This window comes from Pezoporus flaviventris, unplaced genomic scaffold, assembly GCF_033815535.1.
Source record: "Pezoporus flaviventris isolate CSIRO_AGI_PZ_B2104156 unplaced genomic scaffold, CSIRO_AGI_Pfla_v1 ptg000070l, whole genome shotgun sequence".
In the NCBI taxonomy this organism is placed as follows: domain Eukaryota; kingdom Metazoa; phylum Chordata; class Aves; order Psittaciformes; family Psittacidae; genus Pezoporus; species Pezoporus flaviventris.
Window position 1 is genome coordinate 6,085,020 of NW_026892618.1, and position 16,983 is coordinate 6,102,002.

Consider the following 16,983-nt stretch of genomic DNA (forward strand, 5'->3'; position numbering starts at 1 on the left):
TTCAAATCAGAAAGGCCGGGAGTTTATGAGCAAGGCAACAGTTCTAGTGACGGTGCTATTTTTTTGACCGGTGATTGCAACGTTTCTTGAAGCTAAAGCTTGTCTTGGACAAGCAGGAGAGGGAAATCAATGAGTATTTTCAAACTGGGCAAACAAAAAAAGCAGAAGCCCCAATATTCAAAGGAGGATAGCTAAAGCCATACACACATTCCTGCATGTACGCTTCAGCTATGAAATAAAATTAATCAATTGCTTGCTCTTGAAGAAGATAGGCACAAATTCAGTGTGCCCAAATCAGACTTGTAGAAACTCATTAATCTTTAGAATCTTGAAACCATTTTGTCTTTCTTCTGCTTACATCTGAAACGCTTCTTTGATAAACTGCTGAAAACAAGATTTTTATTTTTTTTTTTTTCTATTAACAAGGCAAATGTTCCAATCCTTATTCAGGTAACATGTACAATAACAGCATTAATTCACAGGCAATGGTTTCAAGTGACACTTGGTTTTCTCCACCCTGTATGAAAGATTTTCCCCTGAAGGTCCATAAAATATGACAGATGGCTGTAATGCACAGCAGTCCCTATAAGTCATAACACAGTTTTGCCTGGAGAGTCAGGAATTAGAGATAAATGGGAAGATAATTGTAAAAATACATCGCTTTGGGAAGCAAAGGAAGAAGCTTTGTTAGACTCTGATGCAAATCATATATTATGCAAGTGTCAGGGGTTTTAATGTTCTCTTTTACAGGACAGCTGCTCTTTAACTGGTAATTAATAACTTGCAAGGGCAAATTTAGCATTTCAATCAGGACTGACTGAGAAGAATGAGTGAAATTTAACAACCTGGATGTGGAGCTCTTTAGCAGAACTGGCAACACATAACCTTCGCTTAAACATCGGACATAAATTTGTCACAAAAAGCAGCAAACCTCAGACTGCAGCTCTGAGACCAAAGCACAACTTTTTTTAAAGACAACAAATAACTATGAAAAAATTCTTCCCTGTGAGGGTGATGAGACACTGGCACAGAAAAGCTTTGTTGCTGGTTGTCCAGAGAAGCTGTGGCTGCCCCATCCCCGGCAGTGCTCAAGGCCAGGTTGGATGGGGCTTGGAGCAACCCAGTCTAGTGGAAGGAGTCCCTGCCCATGGCAGGGGGTTGGAACTGGATGAACTTTAAGGTCCCTTCCCACCCAAAGCATTCTAGGATTCTATATTCCTCTATGACTTCAGTTAGACCAAGAAACATTAATGCATCTATATGCAAGACCACGTGAACATTAGGGGTTCCTATCTGACAAAAGAATATCTGTACTAGCCTCCTGAGGGCAGGACTTGCTCGACTGAATTACATAGCAAAACTAAGGTCAGAGCTGGAAGGACGAAAGGTGTCTCTTTATGTTCTTACTATGTTGCACCTGGGAAGCCTTCTCTCCTGTTCTGGGAACATAGATCCAAACACTCAATATTGACACTCGGTGATGTCAGGCACTGTGAGCCAAGCCTTGAAAATAATGTTTCTACTTTGAGAAGTCTCCAAACAGTGGACTGTGTTCATCCCCTACAGGTCTCCAAAAAAAAGCTCGTTAGTTTGCAAGGAAAGGATGCATCACCAGCCTGCAATTGCTTTGGAGCTCAGAAAGCCAGGAAAGGTTCTTTGCAGACAATTCATCTCTGTCAGTGCCACATATGTGCAGGTCAAACCTTGCCCTCCACGTTGCCCGAGCAAGCCCATTTGCAGTTTCACCTCCTCATTATTCCCAGGCACTGTGACATCTAGCTAATCCCCTGGGACTTGGGGAGCAAGCATACTGCTCCATGACACCATGCCAAACTTAGAGGAAACAGCAGTCTAAAAGGGATAATTAAAGCACATAGCATGCAGCAAGCAATAGAGTAAACCCTCAGAGTAAACCCGAAATAATCCTGGTTTATGATGAATGGCAATAAGTTTTTCCAGCGAAATTTACAGCTGGAAGATACATTTCCACAGGCCTTTTTTTCATGGGAAGCATAATGCAAAGTAATGGGAAAATAAGGTGGGAGAAGCAAAGTGCATACAGCTATGATGTGACAGGACACTAACAAATACCATTGTAGCCCCAGAAATTTTACAGGGCAGAGACAGCTCTTTACACTAAAATGCTGAATTATTTCCATACTGCAATTACTTGACTGTATGAAACATTTTTGTTCCTCAACCTGATTTCCCGTGTACACACAGAGCTGTAGAATACTTTTAGGACATTTTCCTACTCCTCATATACTTTTTTTCCTACCTCTCTTTGTCTCTGTGGACAAAACAATAACTGTTGTTTAACAGGAAGATGAAGAAATGGTTCACAAAATCAATTTGTAGGGAGCAAAGAAACAAGTCTTTCCTAGAAAAACCTCAACACATATAAACAAAAAGAAGTCTCTGTGAAGGGGAATAATTTATTTTAAATTGAGAACAACGGCCTCTCAATGGGTGTATTTATTATGCCGAATGCATTTCTCCCTTTTCTTAGGATTACTTATCTCACTTGGAACTGTTCAGCCTAGATTAAGCCTCACAAACCATATCTCTTTTTGATAAAGAAAAAAATGGCTTGATAAAGCTCAGAAATTGTTGGAGCAGTTCCCAGGATATGTTTATACGTGTCTGCGTGATGGATTAAAAGGAATTTTTCTCTTTAGACAGACAAATGCAATCAGTGGCTTCTTATGATAGGCTTAAGTGTATGCACCGAGCACCCACAAAGTATAACCCCTATACAGAAATCCTATTACCTCCCAAGAATGCACACAGCAATGCTAACTGTGCCATTTTTTATTTAAGGCCCTAAAAGAAAACTTCTCTGAATCATAAATGTTTCTTTAACTCACTTTACTGAAGTTCTGTGCAGGAGCTAAGCAACTTCCCTGGCTCTGGGTCCCCCAGGACTGGCCCAGAAAGATCATCACACCGTATGACCCATGCCATCTCCTGTTACTTACCCACACAATATCCCACCAGGTTGAGATACTGCTCTTCCTTGCAGCTAGTCCAGCACTTTCCGCTGGCTAGAGTCGCGTGGGGATGGCAGGTTAAGCACGCCAGATCAGAAGGGCCATGGCATGTCTTGCAGGATGGATGACAAGCTGGATAAGACAATCAACACTTGTTGTGAATGCTCTTGGTATAGTCCACCTTACACTCTCCCTCCTCAAAAAGCCAATCCCTATAACAATCATCTACAAAACACAGACATAAAATAATCTCATAGCACCAGTGACTGTAGAGTTGTGGCTTGGAAGGCTCTTACAACCTCATTTTGAATAAACAAGATGAGAAATGAGTTGCCAATTTAAAACATGATCTGTTCTCTGCATTAATCAAGGTATAGATCTATACAAAACAAAATATAAAGAGATTAGCCCTTTTATTTCTCTCTCTACCACATGCTTGTGCACATAAGAAAGAGAGTGGGATGCACAAGGGAGATCAATACCTTGGGATTGTATCAACATTATAGTGGCATAAGTTTGGTATTCACAAGTACATTCTAAGAACGATTTCTGCTTGAAGTCCTCCCAAACCAAAGCCTATGAAACCTGAATGCCAGGCCAGCTCATTAGCTACCCTGCCTGCTAAAAGCTCAACAAAAGGATTGCAGGTAAAGTGGTTAAGACTGCTCAAAAATATTTCACTCAGACTGCTTTTGTATCCCTATCCCTTTAAAGACAGATGCCACATTTCCATGCTGCAGATCTGAGGGATACACAAATACTGCAGCTAACGATCTGTAAAAAAAAACAACAACCCAAACCTTAAAACTGCTTTTAAAGCTCTGTTTTGAATAAAAGCACACAACTTAAAAAATCTCCCACCTCAGGACTCTCCCAGGCTACATACAATTGCCCACTCCCCACATGGAAGCTGGGTGGGGGACACCAAACGTGTCATGTCCCACCACCTTTCTCAGAAATCATCTGTATTAACTGAGCATTGCTGCTCAAAACCCGCAGGAAATCTATGCTGGCAGCAGACAGGAAGATGCCTTTTTCCTGACACTGACATTTTGTTTCTAAGACATTTACATAAGCCTGAAACCACCTAATGCAACATGCAGCAGCTACCTCAGCTCTAAGGTGGCAGTGCACAGCCTCAAACTTGATGAATCTTTACAATGGCTTGCCAAATAAACTTATTTATGGAGTTGCTCCTTGGACAAATAAATTGAGTAATGGACTTTAGAAGAGGTTTCTCTCCCTAAATTTGAGGACTTCCAGGGAAGCAACCAGTAAATTTCTCCCTCTGCCAGAACAGATATATGTATGCCTGACCCAATGAATTGATTATAAAATAGGAGACAACTTTCAGTTGACCTTGAAGGGACTAATCATATTTCAAATGCCTGCTTCTCCTCACCCATCATACTCAGCAGCTCATAATGAACAGCATACCCCAAAAGCCACCATTTTTTCAAGAGGCAGACAGGATTTAATCGTTGCAGTCACTCAGAAGGTCAGTAATCACATTCATTTGTGTAGATGAGCTCAAACAAGCTGAAGGAAGGCCACTTGCTGACTGGTGGGCAAAGCTGAGGCATGAATAAATAACACTGTCCCCACTATGGATCAGGCATTCATAGATGCAATGGCTTTTCTCCTCTATCTGCAGAATTCCCTCCTTCTAAATCCAGCCCTATAGCCAGGAGTGGCCATAAAATACAGGTACTTTATATGGACAATATGCTTATCTAGCCTAACAAAAGCAAACCATTTTTCAGTGTTGTCTGGTAAAGGCTTTTTCTACAGTGCACTGGCTAAGAACATCATCTAAGCCTACTGAAGTGAAACGCAAAATATCATCAGGGAAACAGTCCAGAGGAACAAATTGATTATAATTTACAATTCAATGTGTACACCTCTCTCCCATTAGGAGGAGATTCCGTTTCCTGAAATTGGACTATCCTATTCTCCCCTGAAAATACTTAAATAGCCTCATATAAATCTGACAGCATCTCTAATTACTTTGAGAAATGCACTACAAAACGTGCATGCAATGAAATCCAGCAGTATAAGCTGCAGGTGCCTGCACTATGCACTCACAGTAGCAGTGATCTTTGTGGCTGAACAGCCCCTCTGGGCACTCAGAGAGGCATCTGCCTTCAAGCAGGACGTGGGAAGACAGACAAGCTGTGCAGTCCTGGGAAGTGTTCCCCACGCAGGATGCACAGGAGGGGTGGCACTCTGCAGGGAAGGGAAAAAAAACCAAGATGACAGGTAAATTATTTCCAGCTTATTTTGGTTGTTACTGTCCTAAAGTATGGCTAGATTGCTTTCTCCTCAGTGAAGGTATTTCTGTTAGAGGATTCTCTGCTTCTGAAAGGGTGAAAGGGCAGGAGTACAAAGGTTGTATAGCACACTTCTTCAAGATAAGGAGCAAGCAGAGAAAGCTGCACATTCAATCTTCCTTTGCACCCACACAATTCATTACTGAAGCTGTGCTGAGATGCACAATGCTGTGAAATCCCATTCTCCCTAGAAGAACTGTGGGGGTCTGCAAACTTACCAGATTCTGAAATCATCTTTCACTATCACCCTACAGTTACTCTGGGAAGGAGTTTCTATCCAGCATCACTGCATGGTTATCATCAGCCATTCTGGAGCAGGAAGGGCAAACATACGTAGAGGTGGACTGCCCATGTTACAGCTAGTGAAGTGAACACTCATTACAAGGGTGATTCAGCAAGAATGAACAGTGCAATTAAAAAGTTAGACTTCACCTTTACTTGTACTGACCTATCCAAGCCATCTTAAACTAAATAAACTGATTAACTGAATAAACTCATTAGTTAAAAACCTTATTTATTAGAGTAGTGACTCGAGGCACATGTTCTTGGTGCGAGTCTTCACTCAACACAAAGAGACTTCCTGCCCTCTAGGGAGACATGACAGATACAAGGCTGGAGAGGAGAAAAGAAATGGAATGAAATGATTTACACAAGTACACTTAGCTGTCTGCAAGAGAGCCAGGGAGAAAAGCTGGGGACCTTTATCACAAATGCAACATCTCCAGGACTCTCTTTGGCTCAAGTGACTCAAATCATGTAAGAAACTTCTTATGGTTTCATCAGGGAAATTTCAAGCATGAGAGAAATAAGAAATTATTTCTGTTGTTTGGTCAGAAATTCCCAACCACACATGTAAAACCTTCAAATCCAGCTCCTGTTCAATGCAGGTAGTGCAGGCATAGTATACATCTGTTGTGGGTTTACTTTTTCAAAAAGGTGCAACTACAAGCTTTACATGAGCATTCTACAGGGGTAGCTCAAAGTTTGCAATCTTGAATCTTCATACCCTTCTGCAATAAATCAAACTGTTATTGTAACGCCATTACTATGATGGCAGAGCTAATAACACATGGGGCTGTGCCGGCATTCTTGCCCATTGACATAATTCAGCACTGCCACTGAACTCTGCTCAAGCCTGTTTGTACAGGTCTGTTCACACACCTAAGGCAGTGTTATATGGATTTCTTCACTCTGTTTCTGTAACCTGGACTCACCCAAGAAAACCCATTAGATGCCAAGGAACAGCCACTGAATGGATTGGAGGCTCTACACTAATGCCTTCAGGTATTAATCCAAAGCATTATGGTCTGTGTAGGTCATTGCTAAAGACAGACTCATTCCACCCTCCCTCCCCCAAAAAAAGCCACCTCTTCCTCCCTTAAGATCTGTTAAGTCAAAAAAATGAGCTTGTACAGACTCTTTCCACCAAGTTGAGATGAAGACATAAAGTAAAAATAAACAGATTTGAAATTATGTCCAGTTGTACAAAATGTTTTTTCAACAGGAAAAAACAGCCATCCGTAACATTGTTGCTACTGTTACTACTATTACTTTGCTTCAGCACTGTAGAGTCACTCTCTCCATTCCTGAGCGAGTGCCTCCATCCTCTGATTTCTGCAAGGGGGTATCACTGCCATTTCTGAAAGTATTATATCTCCTTAAACTTAGGGTGGGCTGTGTTGGCACAAGATGTTCAGTCTAACCTCTCAACCTGCTTCTGTCTGCATTGTTTTCAGGATACTGCAGTGTATTTGTTGTAGAGATATTCACACTGGCTGCCACAAGCTCTGTACAGCCAGACTGGCTTCCTGATACACCCAGTAAATGTTCTTTCTGAAGTCCACCACAGTTTTCTCTCAGAGCAGTGATAAACCACGTATATGTCCCAAGTGTACACCGCTTTTGCCTCTTTTCCAAATTCTAGCCTTCATGGAAATGCTTCCTACTTGGTATTTCAGGAGCAGTGATGGCATATACGCTGCAGGGCATGTATCAGAAGAGCTTCTTCAAACAGAAAAGACTGCTGTGTAACGTCTTGACCCGCTCTAAGGACTAACAAGAAGAAAGCTCAGCCTTTTCTGAAAAGGATTTAATGACTGATCCTGCTTCAAAATACGTCAGTGATAAAAATCAAATAATCTCAGTGAAAAAAAAGCTAAGCTCAACTAAGCTGAGCTGTGCAGACTTGAACAGTCATTTAAAACAAAGAAAAAAACCTATATCCTTTAGTCATAAATTGTATGTAGAGTGTATTTTCCCTCAAAAGTACTGGTATATACATTGTCTGAAAGTTACTGAGTTTAAACACTCATGACTCTCACAAGGCAAACACAGCTCAAGTCACATAAGGATCAAACATCATAAAAATCACCCAGACCACCCAAACCCCAGTGCAACCCTGTGGCTTGGAACAGCCTCTGCTTACCTTTGCAGACTCCTGTGCTGTCCATGTAGAACTGGGCTTGGCAGTGAGAAAGGCAAAGCCCATGTAGTGCTCCTTCAATACGCTGGTGAGGCTGCAGCACGTCATCTGGTGCCCTGCATTGCTGGCAGTGAGAGCCCCCTGGACCAATGCAGGTGCGGCACGATGGGTGACAGCCTGTGCGCAGGTCAAGAGAGCAATGAGATGCACAACTCAGGGAAAAACACTGGTTTGGACCCTCTTTTTCTTTCCTCTTTCCAGTCCTGTGTTGCTGCAGACAGTCTGATACTCAAAGAGCTAGCAAATAGCATAAGCTTTGCAGCAACTCCCCAGCTAAGAAATCTGTTCCATAAACAAGATGGGGTGTTGTATTTTCTATAACAGAACAGGGTTTTTTAAAAAATTGTTTGACATCTTTCACCTCAGCCCCAAATAACAGTGCTTTCCTTGACTAAAGCTGATGAAGAAATAATGTTGGGAAAAACCTGCAGTACTGTACCACAGGCAGTCAACTTTCCTTTAATTTCTGAACTGCAATGGTGAATACAATCTCACTAGGAGAGACAGCAAGAAATGACAGGCTGAAGGGCTCACAGGAAGCATAAATTCATCTTCCCAATTTTCAGGTTTTCCACTGCTGCAAAAATTACCTCGGTCTTACTAAACCTAGTAGGTCCGTGTAGACTTTCATCCACCTCTTAGCTCATGTCAAAAAAACTTGGAAGAAATGCATGGTTATTTCAACAGAACAGGGAAAAAAAAGGAAGTCCCCAGGATAAATAAATTCTGAGGGGGTGAATGCAGAAAGTATTTGAGAAAATTTGTTGGTTTTTTTACTTACAGTAGAAAACTATCAGCAGGCAAACACAATGAGGAATTAGTCATTGCCCAGTTAAGCACAGGATAAAGGATCAGCATCACAGTACTCTTAGAACAGCCCTACAAAAGCCAATATAGGTACACTGGTTTACAGCAGCTGAAAAACTTACTCCAGGTATGTAGCTTACCCTTGCAGACATCATGATCTTGGTAAAAACCCTCTCCACAGCCTTGCAGGCACTGACCCCACTGCAACACCAGAGGAAAGGAACAGGAGGTGCACTGAGTGGCCAAAGGTCCCTCACATGTGGAGCATGTATCATGACAAGCTGACAAAGAAACAAAGTATGCAGAACTGAAACATCCCATTTTTTCTCTTGATTTTTTTTCTCCTTAAGATTTTTTTCTATTCCCCTTGGGTGTCACTGACTACAGCTCCTTCCAGCCAACAATGACAATTCCCAGCTGGCATGAGCTATGCAAATTAAAGAGAGCAGAAGTACACCTGTATTAATACCTAATAACTTTAATAACTCATTCACACAGTGTTTTGAATATATATCTCAGTGTGTCTTAATATGCTTCACAAGGCAAGGAGCTGAAAGCCTTCAAAACAGTCATGCAAATACATCTCTTACCTCTGCACCTTCCATTGCTACTCGGGAAATACCCAGCTGGGCACTCCGAAATGCACTTCCCATCATGTAAGAACTTATTTGAAGCACAGGTCAGACATCTGGGTTGGTCTGAGTAGCAGGTTTCACAGGACTGGTCACAAGCTGCCCAAAAGGATAGCTCATTAATGAAACGCACTCAGTGAGCAAAGAGCAACAGAGCCACCAACAAGGCCATGTAGATAAAATAAGCCAAACCATGCCTTGTCCTAAAGAAAGACATCTTTAAACATTGCTTTCCAGCACAAGTACCATTTCACACTTCCCTAGAATAAGTAATGGTATTCACAGAGGTAGATGTGAGTGCAGATAGGTTTCCACTGACCTGTATCCCATCTACAACTATGAGTAAGTATAAATACCAGGAATGGGTTTACACCAGCACTCCCTACCCTCCTGACACAACCCCTCCTGCTAAGGCAGTATGTTTTTTCTGCTCAGCAACAGTCTGTGAAGAGACAGCACCATTCCGAATGATGTCACATATGAAAACCATCTCATAACTCTTTGTACAACAAGTATCAGTTATCAGACTGTTCAGGAAGTAAAAAGCGGAGGAAAAGTGGGTTAAAAAAAACAGTAATTGCCCCCCCCCCTTTCTTCAAGTCAAAGTTTTAAGGTGAAAATGCATCTAAATGCAAGCATGATAAATTTTATCAATTCCTGCAGTCCGTATTCTCCCAGGCAGGCAGTTCCAAAGATAACAGACCTGCTGCCTAAGAGCTCTATGAAACTCTGGCTTCCCTAAGTCAGTAACACTTAGCAGCTGTATATTCAGAACAGCCAAGCACTTTACTTAAACCATTTGTGTTTCTTTTCACCAAACGGTCTCCCTTTAAAACAGCTTACACTTCTCCAGTTGGGCATCAAAATGCATGGTTTTGGTACCAGATGCAAGGCCTCAATCCTGGAAGCTGAGGAACAGCTACGCAGTTTTGAGGAAATCTCTGACAATACATCAAAACTATGGCCAAGCTGCATCTAAATTAAATTTCCTTTCAAGCTTAAAAGATTTTCAGCTACAGATGTAAGATTTCAAGCCTGGACACTTCCAGACACAGGTGAGTAACACTTACTGGTATAGACATCAAACCAAACTGAAGGGGAACCTGAAGTGAAATTAATCCAGAAGTGGTCAGAATAGCAGTAACTTTGTCAAGACCCTTCCAGGTCTGAAGCCCTCTATAGCTAGCTGTGGCTCAGGCCTGCATGAAGGCAGAAAACCCCTTTGTCATCTCTCCTGACTCTACTGAACAGCCCATCAAAGCAGCTGCAGGAGGTGTCTCTGCCAGCAAAACCCAGACTTGACCTGAATGGTCGTGGCAGATTTTACATTATTTATTTATTTGAGATTTTTCTCCCCCTTTCATGATCTGTTTGACTTAGGTCTTTTAATTCCCCCCAGCCATCTCTTCCCCTTTTCTCAGCAAACCTTCCCAGCTCCTCAGTCCAATCTGTTGTGCAGGTATTAGTTACTGTGATGCTGAATTATAATCAAATTTACAGAAACCTGCTGGCAAAAGCCATTTTTCTTCATGCAGACAAATGGATTTGTCAAGCCTCAGAAACAACTCAGTTAGGCTTTCAAGCTGTTCAGTGAGGGGGAAAAAACCTTAAACCTTTCAGCATCTGATTAACTTAAACGAATTAATAATCTCACAAACAGCAGCTTTCCTTATCCGATATTTATGCACAAGGTGCATCAGCCTTCTTAGACGTGAGCAAAACCACAGCTGCTGCACAGCTAAATGAAATATTGATTCCTTTTTGCAGAGCATTTCTCAAACTTCTTGCAACTGGAGGAAGAAAACAGGTATTTACCACTGCAGATTCCACCCTTCGTATAAAATCCCTGTCCACAGCTCACCACGCAGACCCCTGCTTTTAGCATTTGCGATGGGTCTTTGCAGGCCAAACAATTGTTCTCAGCAGCACCCCAGCATGAGGAACAGGACTCATGACAAGCTGCAAGGAAGAAAGATGCAGGATTAACAAACAATCACCTTCCAATCATCTCTTTAAAATTAAGAGTTTGCAGTAATTCATTTTTTTGTGCAGTTTTGTCTCTTAAATTCACAGGGATTCCCTGCTTCAAGGAGAACAAAAAAACATCATTAGAATCTTTTATCTCAGCCATCTCAGGGGTATGATTTACACCTTCTTTTTGTACGTGCAATATGACATGCAGTGTGATTACATGTAGCTGTAATCAGACTAGAAGAAGTGCTGCTAACACTGTTAAGTCCTGTTGTTCATCCTGGTGCTAGGGGCTGTACAAGTAAAAAGGGAAAAGGGAAAAGATCCCATCATATGCTGCTTAAAAAATGCAATCAAATCCTTGCAGTGATTACTGACATTACCCCAGCTTCATGCACAAACACAGAATTAGACTGCAGGCTGCAATCAAAATCCTGCTAAATTAAATCCAAGAGAGCCTGCTTTCAGAAACAACTTCCGCCCTTTCAGGACTCTGCACAGGAGCAGAAGAACTGATTTCTGGCTGCTGCTCTATCTGGTCAGGTAAGGCAGAAATCCTCATGTGATTAGACTGAGTAATTCCTTGGGAAAAGTGGGAACTGGGAAAGGTCTGGTACAGCAGGCACTGCCTATCTTTTCCCTGACATTGCCAGCAGAAGAAAAGGGGTATTCCCTCATTCAGTTGAGATACCAGCTACTTTTCTCTCTGGGTGAGCCATGGCTGGGAGCAGTAATATTTCGGGTATTCCTGAAGTAGATCACATTCCTGCAATGCAGGCAGGATAAATGCCCTCTCTGTGGCATCTGAGTATAAAAACAAAGAGGCAGAATAGAGTCACTCTCAAGCATGATCATATCATAGAATCACAGACTGGTTGTGGGGGAAGGGACCTTAAAGCTCATCCAGTTCTAATCCCTGCCATGGGCAGGGACACCTTCCACTAGACCAGGTTGCTCCAAGCCCCATTCAACCTGGCCTTGAACACTGCCAGCATCCCAGTGCTTCTCTGGCCAACCTGCGCCAGTGCCAAACCACCCTCACAGGGAAGAATTTCTTCCTAATGTCTAATCTAAATCTCCCCTCTGTCAGTTTAAAGCTGTATCCCTTTGCCCTGTCACTACAGACCCTTGTAGAAAGTCCCTCTCCAGATTTCTTGTCAGCCCTTTTAGGTACTGGAAGGCTGATTTACAATTAAGCTAGTAACTATATGGAGATCAATTCTGCCTCTCCAAACAGCTCTTGACCAAACCACCTTATTATCTTACTTGAAGTTGTACAAGTTCAGCTGTGAGGGAAATTCAGACCACTGTGGCTTCTGTTGATGAAATTCATGATGCAGACTCATGTTAAATCCTGTGCCACCAGTGATTGCAGGAACTGCAAATTGCAGTTCTTGTAGCTATTAGATTTTTTTCTCAATTACACTCAAATATGTTCCAAAGATGTTCTTACTTTATTATTTCCCAATAAGGCAGGTATCTGCTTGTGCTCCCAGACCAAGGCAGGTGGGAGAAAACAAAACTTTATGACATTTGCCCTTTATCCACAGACACATTGGAAGTTGCAGCCACCAAAGAAAAACTCATCTGATTAGTCTCAGCAGAAGAAAAATAGCAGCTCATCCACATAAGTAAGAGCATATTTATATATAGAACAATGACCTAAGCAAACACCTTCCTGCCAAAATAAACCCCCTAAGTGAGAGACGATTCATCCTCTCCCCAGTAAGAATGGAAATTGTTTGCCATAAGTAAGCTTACAGCAAACCAGTGATCACCACTACCTGCATCTCACTTCTGTTTTGCACGATTTCTATGCTGCTTCTGTCTGCTTCAGGCCACAGCTACTCTTGGATATGACATGAGATGGAGCACCTATGTTTTTGCTTACATGAGAGTTGCACTGCGCAACTTAACACAGACACCCCATTTTAGTGGATGTCACTGCTCCCCAAGGCAGCAAAGTGTTATCATCTCCACCACCTACATACAGAACTGAAATACAAAGATGGGACATGACATGCATGGGGTTAGAACAGGGAGCGTTCAGGGGGCATGACAAGGGACATTTGAGTTCATGCCCAGCGCATGGTCCTTTGACATTCTGGATGCTCCTTCTCCACACTTCCACCTCCCTTTATTTTCCCTTTTCTCATCTTCTTCTACTGCCTTGTAACTAGCTGTTTGCTTTCTCCCTTCTCACCTTGATGAATCTCCCCCCCCACCACCTTATTCCTGACCTCTCCAGAATGCTGTGGCTCTCCTAGTTCCTGAATAGTTCTATGTGAGGAGTGTCTCCTAAGGATGCTGGGCATCCTGTACCCAGAAGGATCTTCCCCCTGAATACCACAGCAAGTGCCATCACCCCTATCAAGCATGTCTAACTGTGGATGAATCACAATACAATGTTGTTTCCAAACACAGTGTACCAATTCCAAACATCCCATCTCGAAGTAAAGATTGTGCATACTTTTCTGCTCCAGTCAATAATACCCCTTGCTGATAAAAAGCTGCATCTCATTGCAGCTTGGATGATTCTCAGGGCAGGCCTACACTCAAAAGTTAACTGCAGAGTTCATGCTGTAGACTCTTAAGTACTGAAATGTCCTCACTTCACCTTCCAGATGTGAGCATTTTGCTCCTCCCTGAGCTCACTCTAACTTTCAACATCTTCTTGAAAGAGTGGATACCAGGACTCTGATCTTCTAATTATAGACTTCCTACTGCACAGCTCAACCCCCTTGCTGTTAACCTGCCTCAATATGTTGACACATCAACACACCCAGTTATGTGCAAAGTTCTCAACTCCTCTCTGGAGACGCTGCTCGTTTCCCAGAGACACTTTTCTCTCCTGGCAGCCTGGCCCCCAGGTTCTGTTTTTGAACAGTCAGCCTTGCATACAGCTGTATTAAAAATACTTTTGATGATAGCCAGGTCAGTTGGGCAAATGTGCTTCAGCTCCTGCCATGCACCGTTTGTTGTCTACACTAGACCAAGTACTCCCGAGCACTTCCTCACCTCAATTTCTTCTCTCAAGCAGCCGTCTCAAGCACACTTCCAGTGTCATACTTCTAGTGGAGAATATTGCAACAACCAGATTCCAACCAGGTAATGATACAAACCAGCACAGCCTGCAGGCTGGAGGCATTTAAGATCTTACTTCACTTCCTCTCTTCAGTTCCCAGTTGGCTCTTACCAGCCCTTGGCAAAGATCCTGCAAATCTGCTCCTGGGTATCACAGCAGCTTTCAAGTCTTGTAGTGAGGCAGCTGTCATGTTAAAATTGCATGTCTTCCTAAACGGGATGACTTGTGTGGTATCACAGCTATGGAAAGGATACAGTGAGATGAAGTACAACCCATCAGAGGTCATCAGACCTTCTGAGAAGCTGCAGTAAATTTGACAAACTGATACGGAACAGATCCTCTGGACTTCAAGCTACTAGACAGAGGCCAGGCCCAAGTGGCTTCTCTGGGACAGAAATGGATGAAATCCAAGTAGCAGACCTTGGAAGTAAAGAGAGAAAGGAGAAAGAAAGCAACCTGATTTTTAGCAAGAGAGACACATTTAGCATTTGGAAGCAGTGCAAAAGGCCCAAGGATCAGTAACAATTTCTGCAGGTGGGCCAACAAAAAGAAATGCTTGCAGCAAGAGACTCAGCTCTGATGCACTGCTCCAGTTACTAGCTCTGCTCTGCAAGCCCTCCCCCATGAAGAGTCTCCCTAGACTCATCCGACACAGCCATTTCCATATGCGAGGAGGCAAGTGCCTCCAGGAGTTATCAACTGCCAGTCTCCAGATGACAGACACGCACAGCCTGATTCATGCTCCTACAGATACAACCCTTCACTTCTCCTGCTTGCAGCGACACGTACCGGGCAATTTATTTTCAGATGTCTTGAGGACTTTTTTGTCACAAGTCCAGCAGCTACTAAATCCCAGCCAATATCTGCACTCTGCCATCAGATGGTACAACTGCAGCTGGACTTGTAAGCAATGGGTCCCCAGGACCTGGGTTCATGCAGCTAGAAGAGCAGCCTGCCCTGTGTTTATGCACGCTCATGCACACCCTGCCCACAGAAGTTTTGGCTCTTCTAGCACTGGATCACTGCCTGACTCAACAGCTGCTCCTTGCCCCAACAGTCACCAACTCCACCGAAAAAAAGCAAGCGAAGAAATGGAAGCATTCAACAAGCCACTGTCAGCTAAAACATCTTTGCCTACAGCAACTAAGCAGCTGTGTGAAAATAAATCAAAAGATGCGACTGCATCACCAGGGAACTGCTTTCACCCTTCCTGGCTGGTTTCAGTCCAGATTTGTAGGGGCTATTCTGCATTGCCTCCTCCCTTCAGTGCAGACACTGGACTTTTACATGCAAGGCCCTGTAGCTTAACCAGACACTGCTGCTGAAGGAAAGATGTTCAAGAGAACATAGCTGACCTTCCTGCTTGGATGAAAGGTCAACAGGGTTTGCCATTATTCTGCCTCTGCTGACATGATGGTATTCATTAAGCTGCAGTGACATGTCTTTCCAGAAAATCAATGCTGAACAGATGAAATTTCCAGGGTCCCACTTCTTGGGTAAAGCCAGAGCATTCCAGTGGCTTCCTGAATCAACAGGTCTTTTTCTCTCCTCTCTTACTTAAGGTGTAATGTAGGAGTCATAGAGAAGTGTCACAAGATCAGGCTTTTGAAAGATAAGAGGTCCTACAAAGCGATGTTTCTGTTCTTTCACAATTGACCAGAAACCACAGAATCAACTAAAGATCCACTCACCAAACTTGTGTGCTATCTGCATCAGTACAGGTGTAACATTCCCGGGTTTGATGACAGCAGGAGAGCTAACACAACTGGCATCCCACCAAGAACACAGGAAGAAGTCCATGCTTGGTTTTGGGAAAGCACAGATGGGGTCCAATTGCACTGTGCAACATGGTATCATTGAACACCTCTAACCCGCCCTCCTCACCATAAACTGGGCAGGCTCAGCTCAGTCATGTTAAACAGGGGAAGTTCAGGTTAGATATAAGAAAGAAGTTCTTTACTGTGAGGGTGGTGAGGCACTGGAATGGGTTGCCCAAGGAAGCTGCGATTGCTCCGTCCCTGGACGTGTTTAAAGCCAGGCTGGACAGAGCCTTGGGTGACACGGTTTAGTCCAAGGTGTCCCTGCCCACGGCAGGGGGGTTGAAACTAGATATCTTAAGGTCCTTCCCACCCCTAACTATTCTGTGTTCCCCATTTATCCTTGACACGAGCCCCAGCAGCCAGATACATCAGAGAAGACCAGGCTGTGAATAAAAATCCAAGCGCTTTGCTGCAGAGTGAGCTGGGTCTGTTAGTGTCAAGTTACGCATTTCAACGTTCACATTTGGGAGATCAAAGCAGAAACACTTGCGTTTTACCTAGGCTTTTGAATAATCTTTAAAACATAAATAATTAAGTTAGAAAAATGAGTGGGAGCACTGAACACTGCAAGTCCTTCAAGCACCTCTGTTATACCAGGCAGGCATCTTTTGGTTTTGCATCCCTTTGCCTTGCCTTTGGTGGGGGATTTCTTAACTGTTTCCACAGCTTATTTCTGACACCACTCTGCTCAAAGCCCGATACACACTGCTCCATGATTGTCAAATACACTGCTACGTAACTGAACCTATAACCTTTTATCCTCAACTTTATTTTCTCTTAATGGTTTTAATACTTTACAGAAGCAGGTGAAGGGACGAGAGCAGGAAACAACCCTGGCACAGAGACCAAACAACTGTATTCTGAAA

The 16,983-nt window shown here is 43.0% G+C and overlaps 1 protein-coding gene across 1 annotated transcript in view; it reads right to left on the minus strand.

Annotated features, from left to right (window-relative positions):
• The window catches only part of FRAS1 (Fraser extracellular matrix complex subunit 1), a 156,929-nt gene that overhangs the window by 66,904 nt on the left and 73,042 nt on the right, over positions 1–16,983 (minus strand). Inside the window, exons 14-19 of the mRNA XM_061472100.1 lie at positions 11,057–11,200; positions 9,200–9,340; positions 8,750–8,890; positions 7,746–7,919; positions 5,076–5,216; positions 2,979–3,122 (exon numbers count right to left, since the gene is read on the minus strand). Coding sequence (XP_061328084.1) covers positions 2,979–3,122; positions 5,076–5,216; positions 7,746–7,919; positions 8,750–8,890; positions 9,200–9,340; positions 11,057–11,200 — 885 coding nt within the window. The remainder of the gene's footprint in view (positions 1–2,978; positions 3,123–5,075; positions 5,217–7,745; positions 7,920–8,749; positions 8,891–9,199; positions 9,341–11,056; positions 11,201–16,983) is intronic.